Below are 19,100 nucleotides of genomic sequence, written 5' to 3' on the forward strand. Positions count from 1 at the left end.
CCTCCGACTCAGGGGGCTGGCGCTTTACTCACTGCACCACCTAGCCACCCCTGGGATTTTCTTTATATAAGGTATTAGCTCCTCCCTGTTCCAGACCCTTCCTGTTACATCAGGAAGTCCATCCCACTGTGGGATTCACAAGTTCTGGGTCTTAATACCTGACACAATTGTGAGCTTGGAACTAAGTGCTAAGTACCTGTTAGCTTACCAATACAAGGGGATCTTCAAATTCCATTACTATTACATCTACTCATTCCTCAACACTTTTTCTGCAACCTGGCTTGTGATCTATCTTGTCCCTTAATTTGAAACTGCTCTTTTCAAAGTTACCAATGATCGCTTAATTGCCAAATTTAATGTCTTCTCTCAATCCTCATCCCCTGGCACCTATAATAGTGCCTACATAATGGTCATTTAACAAAAACTTGCTGAATTGAATTGATTACTATTTCCCTGTCATTCTCTTAAAATGTTTTCAATATTTAACTTAAATACCAAAAGAGGGCATTTTCATATATGTGTACACAGAGCAGAACACAAAAATAGGATTTTATATGTAGCAGTGAATGTCTCAAATTACTTGCTTTTAAAAAAAAATAATTTTCAACATTTACTTCCCTAAGATTCTGAGTTCTAAATGTTCTTCCCTTCTCTTCTCTCTCCTCCCCCTCCCCAAGATAAAATGCAAATTGATATAGGCTCGACATATATATTCATTTTAAACATATTTTCACATCAGTCATGTTGTAAAGAATGGGAGGAACCCTTAGAAAGAAACAAAAAAAAAAGAGAGCAAATAGTATGCTCTACTTTCGGACTCCATAGTTCTTTCTCTCAATGTGGACAGCATTTTCCTATCGTGAGTCTTTTGGAATAGTCTTAGATCCTTGCACTGCTGAGAAGAGCAAAGTCTATCACTTCACTTAGTATCAATGTAAGTCTTTCCAGATTTTCTGAAGTCCACCTGTTCATCATTTCTTTTTTTTGTTGTTGTTTTTTGAATTCTGGAGAGCAATTGGGGTTAAGTGATTTGCCCAAGGTCACACGTCTGGTAATTGTTTAGTGTCTGAGGCCGGATCTGAACTCAGGTCCTCCTGACTCCAGGGCTGGTGCTCTATTCACTGAGCCACCTAGCCGCCCCTATCATTTCTTATAGCACAACAGTATTCCACTACATTCATATACCACAACTTGCTCGGTCATTCCCCACTTGATGGGCATCCCTCAATTTCCAAATCTTGGTCACCACAAAAAGAGCTGCTATAAATATTTTTGTACATGTGGGTCCTTTCCCCTTTTTAATGGTCTCTTTGTGATACAGATTAAGAAGTAGCATTGCTGGGTCAAAGGGTATGCATAATTTTATAGCTCTTTAGGCATAGTTACAAATTGTTCTCTAGAATGGTTGGATAGGTTCACAACTCCACCAATAATGCATTAGTGTTCCAATTTTCCCATATCTTCTCCAGCATTTATAATTTTTCTGTCTTGTCAAGTTAGCCAATCTGATAGGTGTGATGTGGTACCTCAGAGTTGTTTTGATTTGCATTTCTCTAATCAATAGTGATTTAGAGAATTTTTTTCATATGATTTTGAAAACTGCTTGTTCATATCCTTTGACCATTTATCAATTGGTGAATGATTTATATTCTTATGAATTTTACTTAGTTCTCTATATATTTTAGAAATTATGCCTTTATCAAAGACACTGGTTGTAAAAATTGTTTCCCAATTTTCTGCTTCCCTTTTAATTTTGGTTGCATTGGTTTTGTTTAGGCAAAAAACTTTTCAATTTAACATAATCAAAATCATCCATTTTGCATTTCATAATGTTCTCTATCTCTTGCTCAGTCATAAATTCTTCCATTCTCCATAAATTTGACAGGTAAACTATTCCTCGATCTCCCAATTTACTGAGAGTATCAGTCTTTATATCTAAATCATTTACCAATTTTGACTTTATCTTGGTATAGTAAGATGTTGGTCTATGCCTAGTTTCTGCCACACTATTTCCAATTTCTCCAGAAGTTTCTGTCAGTTAGTTCTTATCCCAGAAGCTGGAGTCTTTGGGTTTACAAACAGTAGATTACTGTAGTAATTAACTACTGTGTCTTGTGTACCTACCCTATTCCATTGATCTATTTTTTTAGCCAGTACCAAGTAGTTTTTGATGACTACTGCTTTTATAATACAATTTGATATCTGGTATGGCTTGGTCACCTTCCTATTTCTTTTCATTAATTCCCTTGATATTCTGGAGTTTTTGCTCTTCTAGATGAATTTTGTTATTATTTTTCCTAGCTCTATAAAATATTTTTGATTAGTTTGATTGTTATGACATTGAATAAGTAAATTAATTTAGGGAGAATTGTCATTTTTATTATATTAGCTCAGCCTACCCATGAGCAACTGATATTTTTCCAATTATTTAGATCTGACTTGGTGTGAAAAGTGTTTTCTAATTGTGTTCTTATAGTTCCTGGGTTTGTTTTAGTAAGTAGACTCTCAAATGATGTCTACAGTAACTTTAAATCAAATTTCTCTTTCTCTATTTTGCTGCTGGGCTTTGTTATTAATATAGAATAGAAAATAGAAATAAAATAGAAATGCTGATGATTTATGTGGGTTTATTTTATATCCTGCAATTCTGCTAAAGTTGTTTATTATTTCTAGTAGTTTTTTACTTGACTCCCTAAGTATATCATCATATCATCTGCAAAGAGTGATAGCTTTGTTTCTTTTTTGACTATTCTAATTTCTTCAATTTCTTTTTCTTCTCTTATTGTTAAAACTAACATTTCTAGTACAATACTGAATAACAATGGTGATAATGGACATCCTTGTTTCACCCACGATCTTATTAGGATGTTTCTAGCTTAACCCCATTACATATAATGTTTTCTGATGATTTTATATAGATGCTACTTATCACTTTAAGGAAGACTCTATTCCTATGCTTCCTAGTGTTTTTAATAGGAATGGGTGTTGTATTCTGTCAAAAGCTAGCTTGCTTTAAATAAAAAAAGTATATAATAAATTCTACAGGTTATTTTCAAATCTGTCCTGCTCATTTGTGCTTTCTTCAGGTCTTTTCTGTGTATTTAAAAATTTTTTTTTTAATGGTCCTCTTTTTGGGGGAGAATCAGTATTGCTATGTTCATTATCCCACCCAAAACCTCTTCAATTCAATTTAAAAAACAAACAAACCCTTGAAACAAATAAGCATAGCCAAACAAGACAAATCCACACAGTAGAGGTGTAAAAAACGTTTGTCTCTTGGGTCCATCTTCACTCTGTCAGGAAGTAGGTCACACATATGGGGGAGGGGGAAAGAAGGGCTAGAGAGCTTGCCTCACTCAATTCAGTCACCTTGGCCAGAAGTTCCAATCCTCTCCATTTTCATGGGCAACACTCTAGATCAGACCTTGATTATCTCATTTTTTTTTTTTTACCACACCAGCCTTTTAAATTTAATTTCCTGTATTTTTTCATCTAATTTAACCTGTACATTAATCTTCCTTAAATATTATTTTTGTTATAGGTAAACAAACCTAGCTGAAACCGTAGGGTTCCTTGACAATCAATAAGTGCCAGACAGGTCAAACCACCACTTCTACCTTGACCACAAACCTATGCTCCTATATTCAGAATTAGCTGTTGGGTACAAGGCAAATCAATGTTTTAGGACCCTGGGTTCTTAACTTGGGAGGGATAAGATAGCTAGAATTAGGTATCTAGTCACACAGATATTAATCAATAAAACCAGATTTAAAAAAAGTTGTTTTATTTGTTTATGTAATTTTATTTTATTTATTTATGTAAAAGCACTGGATTTGTAATCAGAAGACTACTCCTAGGTCTGCTTGCTATAACTTGGCATATCTCTTAACTTCTTTGTGTCAGCTTCCTCTTCTGTAAAAAAAAGATGGTAGCCTAGATTATCTACTGGGGTCTCGTCAGCTCTAAATGCTAATCCTTGGAGTTGCTCAGTGAATCGTGCAGCCTAGGAAGAAGGTCATATTACTAGCTGCCGCTAAAAATAAATTAAAAGAATAAATAAAAAACCCCAAAACTTACTGAATTGAGATACTCCTACAGGTCCAGTCAGCACTTAACCTCCACACACTCTCCAAAGCCAGAGAGATGGTCTCTCACAGTGGCGAGAGAGCTGTCTTTGGAATCAGGAAGAATTGGTTTCGTCTTGCCTCTGCAGAGCAGGCACAAATCTATATTGGTGAAGTTTCCGTTACTCGGGGTTCCCTACACTAATGAAATTACAAGTTCAACTAAGAACAACAACACAACTCTTCAAAGTAACTGGGCTGTATGCCTGATGGCAAAGCCTAACCTTGAACACATACTACTTAGGCTGCACGTTCTTTTGCGACAGCTATTGCTTTCCTTCCTTTGGGTTTTACTTTTAATCTCGTTTCACATCTATAAGCATTTTTTTTTTTGATTGCAGAATGAGGCAGGTCCCATAGCGTGAGGAAGCTGGGTTACTGTCCCACTGAAAGCATGCCCACAGTCTCTATCACAGGACGGAGCACAAAGTGGGTCGCTGACTCGATTGCTCTATTTTTATCTATCATATTCAGTTTCCTTTGCAACAGCAAAAGGTTTTTTTTTTTTAAAGCAGGAATTCTCAATCTGAGGTCTGTTTTAAAAATATTTTGATAGCTATGTCAACGTCATTGATTTCCTTTGCAATCCTATCTATTTTACTGTATAAAATTTAAAATATGATTCTGTGAAGGCTTCACCAGACTGCCACAGAAGAGGTAAAGCACCCCAGCTCTCAATGCTAGCGGCATCGGCCGGAATAGAAGGGCGGCCGAGGCTCAGGCCCTCTCGGTCCGGACTCAGCTTCTCACCGAGGGCTGCATAAGCCAAGCCGGGTGGGGCATGGTTTGGGGGTGGGCTCAAATAGGAAAGGTAATGGATGTTCCACGCGATCCAATCTCTTACCATATTTGCCACCTGAGACCGAAGTCTTTGGGAGCTTTAGAAGAAGGAGAGATCCCCTCTAGGGAAGACGCCGAGAATCCGGTTGCTATTAGCAACGGTTCAATGTCACTTCCTGTTTCCACCGCTTCCCAAGTCCCCAACGCAATCTGTTTCCGGGGACAGAAGTCATCCCCGCCCACCTCCCTGTATTCTCCAAGATGGCGAGCGGCGGTGGCGGCGGCGGTGGGGGGGCGTCGGTTGCTGCCCTCTGGAGCGAAGTGAATCGTAACGGCCAGAACGGCGACTTCACGCGCGCCCTCAAGACAGTGGACAAGAGTGAGTGCCGCGCCCTTCGCGGGCGCCGTGGCGGCGCAAGCTGCCCCCGACCCCGGGAGGCGTCTGCCGCTTCGGGGAGATGTGGCCCCTCTTTCCGGCACGCGCCGGACAGAGGAGGGGAAAGAGAAAGGGGGAGACGGGCCGGGGGACCCCAGCCGCCGGCCAGCCCGCGCGTGTCGGCGCCACCGTGGCTCGTGGCCATGGAGCAGGCCTGGTCCCGGCTCCGGGCCGGGCCTCAGTGCACCGCCCCGCCCCAGGCCGGCCGAGTTGGGTTCCTCAACCGCTGTAAGCCACGTGTACTTAGCCTCCCTTCCCTCACCCGGTCTCGAGGAAGCTCGGGGGAGGGGGCATTTAAAGGACCCGCAGCAGCTCTTCCCTTCCCGGGTGAAACTGCCTTTTCACCTGGTCCCTCCTTCTCTTTCCTCTCTGTGCTTTGCCTGCTCCGGGAATGAATACCCCTAGGAACTTGGGGGTTGGGGAGCGGCCTGTTGACCACAAACTGCGGGTTCGGTATTTACAGATCGTCGATGCAATCGTTTCTTTTTATGGAGGTCTTGAGGTTTACGAAGCACTTTTAGAACAGTTTTATTAACCCCATTTCACAGGAGAAAAAACTGAAGTTCACATATAGACGGTTGTCAGTTTCATGCACTTGACAGGAAGGACTTTAGATTCCCAATCCAGCCTTTTTCCACTATGCCAGGCTGCTTTTAGGAGCTTGTAGTCCAGCTGGGGAGACAGGCGTATGTGCATTTTGCAAACAAGTACAGTACATTTTGGAAGGATTTGAAGGGCAGAGTAGAAGCTCCTACCTAGAGAATAAAAGAGATTCGAGAACTGAGCTATCTTTATTTTTAATTTGCCCTAATCAGGCTTGGTGGTTTCAAATTGTACTCCTTATTATTAAAGTTTTGTAATACTTGAGATATATACTTCTTTTTAATATCTTTAGTAATATCTAATACTTGTAATCATTTAAGTATTAAAGTTATCTAATAAGTATTAACATTTTAATTTAGATATCTTTATATTATATATTAGTTATATATTAAAGTATTTTAACTGTTTACTACTTAAAGCCTTACTATACAGAGCATAGATTCCAGCTTCCCATTCCTTTTTAAACTTAATGTTTAATAATTTCCATCTAGTCATAAAGTCTTGCCCAGGATCTTGTAGGTTAGTAAGTAGTAAAGCTGAGATTTGAAGTCATGTTCTCTGTCTGCAGATCCAGTATTCTTTCCACTATACCTCTTTTCCTTTAACCTGATGAATAGAGCAGTCCTTGTTACAGATGGTAGGGTGAGCATTAATGTCATGGGTGATTTTTTCTTTCTGTTGTGCCTGAGCCTCACAGAAAATGCCATCTGTTTGTGGACTTTGGATGTGATGATAAATGGTAACAAAGGAGGTGTGAATGTTAATAATACCACAAGATGGGGTGGCTAGGTGGCCCAGTGAGTAAAGTGCCCGGAGTCAGGAGGACCCGAGTCAGGAGGAACCGAGTTCGGTTCTGGCCTCAGACACTTAACACACACAAAACTAGCTGTGTAACCTTGGGCAAGTTACTTAACTCCCCCCCCCAAAAAAGCAAAAAAAAAAAATACCACAAGAGCAACAAGAGTATTCCATGACATATTTTCTATAAACTAGGTGTCTTATAGACATCTTAAACTCATGTTCATCTTCCTCATGCTGCCCTAAATCTGTCATCCTGAAATTCTCTATTTCTCTCTGGGGCATCACCTTCTTTCTAGTCACCTAGGTTTGCAACCCTGGAATCATCTTCATATTACTATTCCTTACTACCCCTTACCTTCAGAACATTCTTTAAATTTTCCATGCCAAGAAAAACCCAAATGGGGTCATGAAGAGTCCAACACAATTGAAAAAAATAGTTTTTCTACTTCATCTCCAAGCAAGTCTCTCACCTCTCAGTTCTATCCTGATTTGGGGCAGCTGGGTTTTGCAACAGATAGAGCACTGGGCTTGGAGTCAGGAAGACCTGAGTACAAATCCAGCCTTTGCTATGTGACCTTGGACAAGTTACCTAGCCTCTATACCTTAGTTTCCTCAACTGTAAAATGAGAATAATAACAGCATGTACCTCTCAGGGTTGTTAGGAACAAGAGATAGTATTTGCAGTACAGTGTCTGGCACATACACCTATATACATTGTTATTTCCTCTCCTTAATCCTCCACACAGCCGCCAAAATGATATTCTTAAAAGTACCAGTCTGACAGTATCATACCCCTGCTTAGTAACCTATAGGGGTTCCCTATAACCTCTAGGAACAAATACAGATGCCTCTCTGGCATTCAAAGAACTTCACAACCTGGCTTCAGAGGATCTTTCCAGACTTACATATTAGCCTCTCTTCATACAATTTTTTAAGTCTGTCAACTGGCCACCTTGCTTTTTCTTCAGCATGACAGAATGTTCTTAAATATTTTATCTGTCCACAAGCCTGGAATTCATTCCCTTCTCACTTCCACCTATTAAAATCTTTAATTTTTCCAGAGATTCCCTATTTCCTTGAGGCCTTTACTGATAACAACTGTTAAACCCCTCTGCCCTCAAATTACCTAGTATTTAGCATGTATATACTTAGAACTACATTATATTCCATTTAGAATGTAATCTCCATTAGGGCAAAGACTGTTTTGTTTTTGTCTTTGTATCTTCATTATCTTACACATTTTAGGTGCTTGTAAATGTCTTAATTCTTTGGCATGGTAATTTTGTCTAAACAGTTTTTGCTTACTAAATTAAGATGAAAATTTATGAGTGTGCAAAACACTTATAGTTATTTCAAGCAATGAGAAAAGTAACCATTAATTTTCATTGTTAGCATCACTAATTTTGTTTAAATTAATGTGAATTTGATTTTGGGTCAGCATGAAACTATTAACTATCAAGCAAATGAATGCAATGTTTTTTGTTGCAGTTTTGATGCTTTTTTAAAATTTTTGCACAGTGACTTTGGCATCTGTAACCTTTCCATATAACAAAGAAAACCTGTTAAGTAAAACTAGTCTAAGTTTGTATGCAGTCTTTTGTATCCATAGTTCACTACAGTTCACCCAAGAGGAGGGAACTGTTTTATCATTGTCCCTCTGAAGCCAAGATTGGTCATTCATGCAATGTTTTATAAAAGTTTTGCATCACAGGAAATTATCCATCTAGCCTGACCAATGAAAATTACAGTGGTCCTTAGACTGAAGTATTAAAACTAAAAGGATCTCTCTAGGTGAACAACCATTCTGTTGCAAGTCTGTGTGATTCTCTTCTCAGGGGTGGGGAACCTGCAGCTGGAAGCCACATTTGATCCTTTAGGTCCTCAAGTGTGGCCTTTTGACTGAATCCAAACTTCATAGAACAAATCCCCTTAATAAAAGGATTTGTTCTGTAAAACTTGTGAAACTTTTGAGTCATAGTAATATTATACTCTTGTTATGAATCTATCCATCTGGGCCTTTTTCTTTCAGGTTATCTTTTCTCAGAATGAATGTAAATAGAATGAAAGGAAGGCCCTGAATGGCTTTTTGGTGAAATTACTAGCAAGATGAGTTATGAATTGTGGGGTTGTTGCTGTTGTTGTTTTTGGGTACAGGTGTATACTTGTTTGGTCCAAGTGTGCCTAGCAAGACGTGGGTCCCAAGATGAAAAGGTTTGAGAATTATTAGAACAGTTTTACCTTTTGATTGCATATATTCTTGTAAACTTTTTTTGTTTTTGACCCATGAAAAGTATCGAATTTTGATGTCTTGAGGAAAACCTGATGTATAAATTTGTATTTTTATTCTTTACAAATTAAAAATTGAAGAAAAGTAACTTTTTCACTGACTGTGTTGAATTACTCCCTGCTGAAGGGGAGGGGGCAAGGGAAGTGAATATAGAAAGGGCCCTGTGTGTCAGGAAGGAAAAAGCACAAAAGATACAGAGCTGAAAATATTATCTTTATTTAGTATTACAGATCAATAAAGATGATATAACTGCTCTGCATTGTAAAGTGGTGTGCCTTATCCAAAACGGTAATTTCAAGGAAGCCTTGAGTGTCATCAATTCTCACACCAAAGTGTTGACTGGGTAAGTAATTAAACTTGTGATATTGGAAGTTCTGAGCAAACCATCTGTTGTTTCAAGTAGAAGTACTTTTGTAGATTGCTTTCCAATTTCATTAATTTGTGGTATGGTTTATTTCTTTTCCCTGATGGTGCTTCTGAAAGTGGAGAGGGGTCAGAATTCCAAAAAATCTGCATTACTTTTGACAGCCTTAACAAAAACTGTGTGAACAAATTAATTTTACCTCTTTTACCTCCTATATTCCAACCTCTTTGCTTACCTTTAAAATACTGTGAAGAAGATAAAGTGGATTTTTCTCTCTCTCTCTCTCTTTTTCTTTTGACTTTGTTTTTTGGTGGGTTGATATGGGGCATATATGGAATGATGAAAAGGACATTTGGGATTAAGAAGTTTGGGGTTAACTGTCCTCTAGAATTGATTTATAATTTCATCAGTACAATAAACTCATGGTAGGGAAGGAGATTCCCTTGACCAATTTTACAACTCTTCTGTGAATTAGCATCTTAGAGGGTGCTTTGGGACATTTAGTCACACAGCTAATGTGTTTCAGAGATGCCTTTTCTAATTCCCAGGACAACTTCCTATCCACTAGACTGCACTGGTTCTTGAAGAAAAGTGCAAGGGACAAAATAAGTTACGGAGAAAAACATGCTAACATTTAGGTACCAGTTTAGACAAAGTATATATTGAGATCTCTCACACTGAATGATGGAAATTACTGCTTTCAGTACTATGCCAAACTGTTCAGGTGATTTCCATGATCTCTGTGAACCATAGTTTTTCTTATCTTTTCCTCCTCCCAAGCCAGCACACTAGACAATCCCAAAGGTGTTCAAGTCATATGGAATTTGGGGTATTGGGCTTATCTGTATCTACAAATAAACATTTATATTTATAAGTAATAACACATACCAAGTCCATGTAATCTTTAAAGGGATACTGTTATTTCACTGTGCTAAATATGAAATAAATTTGTGTAGGAAGTTTTGGTTAGCTGAAATGAAAATGGTATCAGAAGTAATGTGGTACAATAGCAAGTCTTGGGGTTGCAGTGAGGGAGCCTGGACATGAATCTAAGGTTTATACCTTCCTAGTTGTAAGACCTTAGGGAAGTCCTTTAACCTCTCTGGCATCATTCTCATTGTAAAATGGTGGGGGGTGGACTGAATGGTCTTTGGAGTTCCTTGTAGCTCAAAATCCATGATATTATATTTTTAAGTGGTAGAAGTTAAAACAAAGAAACATTATATTGCCTTTTACCTAAAGAAAAGTTTGTTTTTCCTTAAAATTTATGTTGGAAAGCTCTTTCTCATGTCATGTTAAGAAGACTACACATGATTGATAGTATTTCTCTAAGTTTTGTGTACTTAATTTATTGCTTAAATAAATGCTCCTTGTTCTCTTAACATATCCTTTTTTTTTTGCTAGTGATTGAGTTTTGACTTTTTGAACTGGTTAGGAAAGATTTACAAGGTTTTTAATAATTAAAAAACTCTTAAAATATGCCATAAATAATTGTTTTGATTATCTTTGGAGCAAAAAAAATTTGGTACATTTCATTTATGAAAATTAAGCAAGGGTACCATCTAATAAGAACTCACTTGTTTCAGATAGCACAGGAGGGTCTTAAGAGGTTAGATGTCATTTCACTGTTTTCCCTAATCATGTGCTGATTTGTTGCTCTTGCAGTGATTCTGTTTCCTTTGAGAAGGCATACTGTGAATACAGGCTGAATCGTATTGAGAATGCCTTGAAAACAATAGAAAGTGCCAGCCATCAGACAGACAAACTAAAGGAACTTTATGGACAAGTGGTAATTACTATTTTAAACTATCTGTTGTTCCTATACTGAACTGCTTGTCTTCCCAGTAAGGGTGGGTGACAAGGAAGGAAGGGAATGAATCTGGAATTCAAAGTTTTAAAATCAAATATTCAAATATATATGTGTGTATATATATATATATATATATATACATATATATACTATTATTAATACTATTTTACATGTAATTGGGAAATAAGATATACAGGCACTGAGGCATAGAGATCCACTGGAAAAGTTGAAAGGGGTATGGGAGAAAATATGGGAGAGAGCAGATTGGTGGAGGGGATATCCTGTGGGACTGCTATTTTGGGGTGGTGGGTAGGGGAAAAATGGGGAGAAAATTTGTAACTCAAAATCTGGCAGAAACGAATGATGTAAATCAGAAATAAAAAAAAAAGAAAGGAGAAAAAAAAACTATCTGTTGTTGATCCTTGAGAATGATCCTGCTTCTCTCTTTAGCAGGGACCAGGAATAAGAACCCTGTCCTACTCTGAAGTCCTAAGGAATAGGCTACCAAGTCTGCTCTTTGAGATTTGGTTAAGTGCATTCATCCTCAGCTAGGACAGATCTAGCGGACCTACTTCAGATATTCAAAAATAGCTGAATAGTGTGTTGTATGTGTATGTATGAGTTATATGTATATTGAACACTTCAGGGAAATTAATGATGAAAAAGCTGTTATGATGAAAAACTCAGTGGGGGGATGGAAAGGGAAGTGTGGAATCAAACTTTTGGGGGGGGGGCTTTTTGGAGGGCAATTGGGGTTAAGTGACTTGCCCAAGGTCACACAGCTAATAAGTGTTAAGTGTCTGGGGCTGGATTTGAACTCAGGTCCTCCCGACTCTAGGACTGGTGCTCTATTCACTGAGCCACCTAGCTTCCCTGAATCAAACTCTTCAGTTTGGAAAAAAAGGCTGAGAGATGTATCATGATTAAAGTTTCTAAAAGCATAATGAAGTTTGAAATAACAACACATTTGGTGACTACAACAAATGCCTGCTACTTATTTAGGCTTTATATCCCACCTATTTCCAAATGGATTAGAACTGATTTAGGAAATTATGCCTAATGTTAAACAGATAATCAAAGATAAAAATACTTTATATAGAAGGTTGTAAACTAAGAATTTGTTACTCCCCAAGAGTTAGTATAAGCTAAAAATATAAATAACGTCTGGAAAAATTTAGATAAATTCATGGATAATACCCCAGTAATGTGGAAACTTTCCTGATTTCCACAGCTGAAAATGATCTCTCCTTCCTCATATTTAAGCACTCTTGCCAGGATCTTTCTTTTGCCTTTACCTTATTCTTTGTGTCATACGTTATTAACCTAAGCACATAATACTAGCTCCCATTAGATTTTAAAGTCCTTGAGGGCAAGTATTATATTACTTAGTATTCCTGGCTTGTGGCAAAATGTCTTACATGTAGAAGATGCTTAATAAATGTTTTCAGGATTAAATTATGGATCGAGTATCCTTCATCTTTTGAGGTTAACATTGGGAAGGGCAAAGATTGTTCTTCTCTAACATGCTTAACTTTTAGAATACTGGATTTGATGTATCATGGCATAGGCCAATTTTTAGTTTCTTTGTAAAGAATTCTGATGAAGTCAGTGGAAGTTATTATATATGCTGTCCACATGCACTGGGAAATTTGTTTTGTACAGAAAATTGGTGGCTAGAACAGAAAGCAAAATGGAAAGAATAAATAACAAGATGAGGGAAAAAGGATGGAAAGCAGGAAAATCTCATTAGAAGGGATTATCAGATACTTTTGTTGTACCTAATATTGTTCCAGTTTGTCAGGGCTTAGCAATCCTTTTATATGGAAGTCTTTTTGTAATATTTTGTTTAATGGATTTAGGGGCATAAATTAAGGCTTTCTTTCTTGACTTTTCTTTTTTTCTTTTTGGAGGGGGGAAGGTAGGGCAGGTGGGGTTAAGTGACTTGCCCAAGGTCACACGGCTGGTTTTTATGTTAGGTGTCTGAGGTTGGATTTGAACTCAGGTCCCCCTGACTCCAGGGCCCGGGCTCTATTCACTGCGACACCTAGCTGCCCCTCTTGATCTTTCTTATAAACTTTCTCCAACTTTATAAAAAGGAAGATAGTGAAAGTGATTTGCCTCTTAGTTAAATGGTTTACTTAGATGGCATATCATACCTTAAAAGGAAGATATGAATTTACAACTTTTCAATAAGTTGTAAGGATTAATTGAAAATGGCATTGTAAAAGTATTGGTACCGTGTAGAATTTACCAAAAAAAAGTTTCCAAAGAAGAGAGTAAACTATTGACTATTCATTCTTTATGAATTAAAATTTTCCTGTTTAGAACTTTAGAAGGCATGACCTTATAAGTACCACTGACCTTATAAGTACCACCAATTTGTGTATTTGACTAACAGCTTATTTTTTTGTTTACTTTCTTTCTCTTCAGTTGTATAGGTTGGAGCGTTATGATGACTGTCTGGCTGTGTACCGAGATCTTATCCGAAACTCTCAAGATGATTATGAAGAAGAAAGGAAAACGAACCTTTCAGCAGTGGTTGCTGCCCAAAGCAACTGGGAAAGAGTAGTACCAGTGAGTTTTCTTACATACCTGTTCAGCCATGAAATCATGTTTCATGTTAGTAATTGACTTGGTAATTTGTTCCATGACAGGAAAACTTAGGCCTTCAAGAAGGCACTTATGAATTGTGCTACAATACTGCTTGTGCATTAATTGGACAAGGCCAGCTGCATGAGGCCCTGAAAATCCTACAAAGAGCAGAAGGTAAAAATGTTCCTAGAATTTTAAATTTAATCGTTGTGTAACTATGCAAAATGCCTTTCCAAGAAGTGTGGGCTTTGTGCATTTCTACCTGGGATTTAATGTTGGAGAACAGGGGTTTGAAATCCTAGTCTGTGGGTAGTCAGACGTTAGGTGCCAAAAGAAGAGACCTTCTCTCTCTTTAGTTTGCACTGTACAGTAACATGCACCTATGGACATGTTTTATTTAGTCTGTAGAAGAGAAGACCCAGGAGGAACATGGTAATTATTTTCAAACACTGAAAGGATTGTCTTGTAGGAGAAGGATTGCATTTATTCTCAGAGCTCCAGAGGACCAACCTAGGATGAATGGGTACAAATTGTGGGGAGGAAATCCTGGTAGAGAGGAAGAAATATGTTCTCATATCTATATCTGAAAGTGGAGTGGCCTGCTTCTTGGGTTATAGGCAGTCAAACAGAGCATAGATGACCACTTATTGAGGATAAGGATATTGACCTTCTATAAGGATAGATGACTACTTATTGAGGATGTAGGGCGGACTTACGTATATACATAACTGGATTGCATTATCTTTGAAGTCCTTTCTGGAGATACACTCCCATGTGTGGGGGGCAGTGTGCTGTAGTGGATAGAGTGCTGACCTTGGAGACAGGAAAATCTTTGTTCAAACCCTGTCACTGATATATATTTGTAGTGTAACTGTAGGAAAGTCACATAACTGCTCAGTGCCCCAGGTAGCTCTTTAAGAATATAAATTACAGATGTTGGCCTGCATCAGAGACAGGAGTTTCCTTTGCCAAACATGGTCATCCTGTTCTCTGTGCCATCTCACTTATTTCAGACTCATACTAGCACCTTCAAATCATTTTAGTGTTAGCAGACTTCCTTTGGGGTTTTGGACAATTCTAGGCGGTGTTTGCTATTGAGAGATAATAAGTTATCAATAACAGCATCCCAATTCTATTTAATGTTTCCATAAATGTAATGTGTACAAAGTTATTTCTGTGTTAACTTATTTCATGATACCTTTTAAGTTCTTGTTGAGGAAGAGAAATAGGATGTTTGGTTAGAAAATGTTGAACTCTTCAAATAAATTTAGTAAGAATGATATGCTATCATCTTATGACTCCTGAACCACTCACGCTTTTTCTTTTTTGTCACATTTTCCCCCACAAAAATCATAAATTTCAGATGGCTGAGAACAAAGTAGGTGGAAAGAACTGATATTAGTAATGATTGGCAAGATAGAAATGGCATGTGCTTACATGTCCCATAGATCTGACAGGTAGTGAGAGCAAAGAAGACAACTAGATATTCATAAATGACAGTTCAGTGTAGATGGTTAGCAGAAGAAAAAGTCTAGAGAAATGGAATTAATGAGATGGTAACAATGTCTGTAGTGTATTTGACACTCTCAATAAACCTTGATTTGGAAAATAATTGAAAAACTTGACTCCTAAAAAGCTTCTCCATGGACTCTAGACCCTGCCAAGTGGAATATAGAGAGGAAGAATTACAGTCTAGCCTAACTTAATTTTTTAAACATTTTATTTCCTATAGATCTTTGCCGTCAGTCACTCTCAGAAGACTCTGTAAGTATGCCATTGTTGCTACATCAAATTTTAGGCATTTGGGATCTAATAATTGTTAGATTTAGTGATTTATTGACTTTCTGGAGTGTGTGCTGATTTATTGACTGAACTAATTAAATTGTTGAAATTCTGCTGTCTGAATATGGTCATTAAGTGTCTTTGAATTGAAAGTCTGGGTATAAATGAAACTTGGGTAACTGTTACATATTATTTTGAAGACAGTATATTCCCTTGTATTTAAGATGTCCCTAAAAAAATAAATTTAAGAGAACTTCATATATCTCTATTGTTGTTCCTGTTTTTTGGATGATAATCTATATTTAAGGAGTCTGTGTTTTCCTTCTAAAAGTTTTCTTTATCTTCTCTTTGAATTTACTACTCTCAATCTATATAGTCATTTCCACCTGGGGATTACAAAGAATCATTGCATCACAGGATTGAAAGAGACTTTAGAGACCAGCTTGTAAAATCCATTCCTGAATAAGAATCTTTTCTGTGACAGCCAGCGAATGGTCCTCCAGACTTTGCTTGAAGATTTCCTCTGAGGGGCTACCCACTCCTGAGGCAGTGCATTCTGGTTTGGGGGCACTATACTTGTTATGTGGTATTATTTCAGATTAAAACGGTATCATATTTTCTTACCTAGGATGTGACTGAGGAAGACATACAAGCAGAGCTAGCAATCATTCATGGTCAGATGGCATATATTCTCCAACTCCAGGGCCATACAGAAGAGGCTTTGCAGCTTTATAATCAGATAATAAAATTAAAGTAAGGGATTTATGAAAATGATATGTTGTATTCTTTCATGAGAACTTGGTTTATTTTTAATGGCTTTCACATCTTGACTATCATTTCTTGTCCGTAGGCCAACCGATGTGGGATTGCTTGCTGTAATTGCAAATAACATCATTACAATTAACAAGGTATGGAAAGTTCTAAATGAAGTCATCATTACTTCCTGCACTGTCTGGTAATGCATGCTACCTTTCTCATAGCAAACCAGAAAAGTTCTGCTGGAGCAAAATCTAAGGGTTGTTGTTTTGGTACTCAATTTTTACATTATTTCATGTGAAAATAAAGCTTTCCTTTGAGTAGAAAATTCAAATTATGGGGCAGAGTTTTTTTTTTTTTTAAGCAATCGGGGTTAAGTAACTTGCTCAAGGTTACATGGCCAGTTATTTCTGGGTGTGGTGCTAAGTATCTGAGCCCGGATTTGATTCCCAAGTCATCCCGACACTGGAGCCAGTGCTCTTTACTCGCTGAGCCACCTGGCCGCCCCTAAGCAATTGGGGTTAAGTAACTTGCTCAAGGTTACACGGCCAGGTGTTTCTGGGTGGGTGCTAAGTGTCTGAGCCCAGATTCGATCCCCCAGGTCATCCCAACACTGGAGCCGGTGCTCTTACTCGCTGTGCAACCTGGCCGCTCCAATGGGGCAGAATTTTAAGAATTTCCTTTCCTTTCATTGTAGGTAAACTATGTAGGAATGTTAGTTTTTGTGTGTGAATTGGTTAGATTCCTCTTTTTTTTTTAAAACCTAACTTTTTAGTATGTATTTTTGCAGTTTATTAATTGTTAGACTTTTTCATTTGAGGAAGATTATAATTTTTGGAGTATGTTCAGTACTGTTTTTCTCCAAGAGTGTGTATGATTTTGATGATTAAAAAATTTCATTACCTGCTAGTCAGATTTCTTAGGAATCATTTTAGTCTGGTCTATGGATGATAGACACACTGCTTGTGATATTTATTCATTCATACGCATGTATAATTTGCATACACACATATGGATATATGAAACAACTGTTTTAGAACTCTCTGAACTACTACTTTAATTTGTACATAGTTCATTGGAGTGGGAGCAGAGAGAGAGGGACCTTGCTAAATACTAAATTATATTTTTTAAAATCCTGCTGTAATTTTACACAAATTGTTCTTTAATCAACAAATATTTGAGTTACCCTTCAAGTTCTGTGTATCTTGAACTGTGTAAACATTTAGAAAACCGGTAAGTACTATACTGTGTAGGGCAAATTTTTAAATACAATAGAAATTCAAGGGGTGGCTAGGTGGTGCAGCGAATAGAGCACTGGCTCTGCAGTCAGGAGGACTTGAGTTTGGGTCTGGTCTCAGACATTTAACACTTACTAGCCATGTGACCTTGGGCAAGTCACTTATCCCCAATTGCTCTGCCTTCCCCCCTCCAAAAAGAAAAAAAAATTCAGAGAAGGGAGAAATCTTTGTGGACTGAAACAGTTGTAAAATGTTTCATGGAAGGAGATAGAATTTGAGCTGGGATTTATATATAGGGGAAAAAAAACCATTCTGGGAGACATTTGAATGGACAGTGGTGGGAATGAGCCATGGTGTGATGAGAGAAGGGAGATTGACCTGACCAGATTATGGAGGATAGTGAAAGCCAGGGAAAGAAGTATAAATGTGGTGCAGTAGGAAATAGAGAATGGTGGAATTAAATGATATGAGTGGTGTTTAAGCATAAATAGCCTTGCTGATATATGGAGAGTGGAATAAAGGGAAAGATAGTGGAATCAGGAAAATGACATAAAGAATTTGTTTTCTTAAAGTTTCTTTCAGATGGAAACTTATTTCTGGAGTTTTTTGAGAGGCTGCTGGTGTAATGGAAAGAAAACAGGATCTGGAGTTGGAAGCCCTGGGCTTTATTTCTGGGCCTGCTACTTCCAGAATTTGCTAAGCAAGTCACTCCAGCTCTTTGGACCTTGATGTCCACCCCTGAAATGAGGCTCTAGTAGAGGCTCCTTCAAACTAGTTTGTGATTCTTACACAGGGTTATGTCCATATTTTAAAGGCAAAATTCATTTGTACATGTCAGCTATCCTTTTAGCCCTATTAAAATCAGTTATACTGGCTTAGAAAGTGTATTATAAATATTCATTTAGATTCATTACTCATGTATTAATGGATCAATTTATTCTCAGCTAAAACATTGCTGTGTTCATGCTAGACACACAATAGATTTTTAGTTCATTCCTTCTCAGTGTATCATAGCTTGTATCAACTATTCCTATCTTATTATTAAGTAGTCCCATAATTTTCAAAAGAACATTCTTTATGTAGTCATGGTCTTCCAATGCAAATACCCAACGCTACTCTCAACCCTTATAGTCATTTCCTCATGGATATTACAAAGAATCATTGAGTCACAGACTTGGAAAGAGACCTTAGAGGCCAGCCTATAATAGGAATTCCTGAATAAGTATCTTTTCTATGACCCCCATCACCTCATAAGAGGTCAGAGATTTTATGTGAGGAGCAATTGACCACGTCTTGAGGCAGTCCATTCTAGTCTTGGGGATCTGTATTTGTTGTGGAGTTTTTCATGCTCAACCCTAAATTTGCCTCTTTATGATTTCTACCCATTATCCTTGGTTCTGCTTCCTTGGGTCAAGTAAAACAAGTCTAATTATCTCAATTTGTCCTGTTCATTTCTTACTTAACTTTCATTTTCTTTAACCTTTTCTCTTCAGTCCCTTCTCTTTTACTTTCTCGATCCAGCTCCTT

General features: G+C 37.7%; 1 protein-coding gene across 1 annotated transcript in view; it reads left to right on the top strand.

Moving 5' to 3' along the window:
- The window catches only part of SRP72 (signal recognition particle 72), a 105,277-nt gene that overhangs the window by 62,949 nt on the left and 23,228 nt on the right, over window positions 1-19,100 (top strand). The window contains exons 2-9 of the mRNA XM_069105283.1: window positions 5,142-5,283; window positions 9,254-9,374; window positions 11,061-11,184; window positions 13,636-13,779; window positions 13,860-13,971; window positions 15,530-15,561; window positions 16,208-16,332; window positions 16,430-16,487. Of these exons, the coding sequence (XP_068961384.1) occupies window positions 5,166-5,283; window positions 9,254-9,374; window positions 11,061-11,184; window positions 13,636-13,779; window positions 13,860-13,971; window positions 15,530-15,561; window positions 16,208-16,332; window positions 16,430-16,487 (834 nt within the window). The 5' untranslated portion in view covers window positions 5,142-5,165. The remainder of the gene's footprint in view (window positions 1-5,141; window positions 5,284-9,253; window positions 9,375-11,060; window positions 11,185-13,635; window positions 13,780-13,859; window positions 13,972-15,529; window positions 15,562-16,207; window positions 16,333-16,429; window positions 16,488-19,100) is intronic.

This window comes from Petaurus breviceps, unplaced genomic scaffold, assembly GCF_028583685.1.
Source record: "Petaurus breviceps papuanus isolate PSGF00001 unplaced genomic scaffold, PetGlider_PUasm1.0 76, whole genome shotgun sequence".
Lineage (NCBI taxonomy): Eukaryota > Metazoa > Chordata > Mammalia > Diprotodontia > Petauridae > Petaurus > Petaurus breviceps.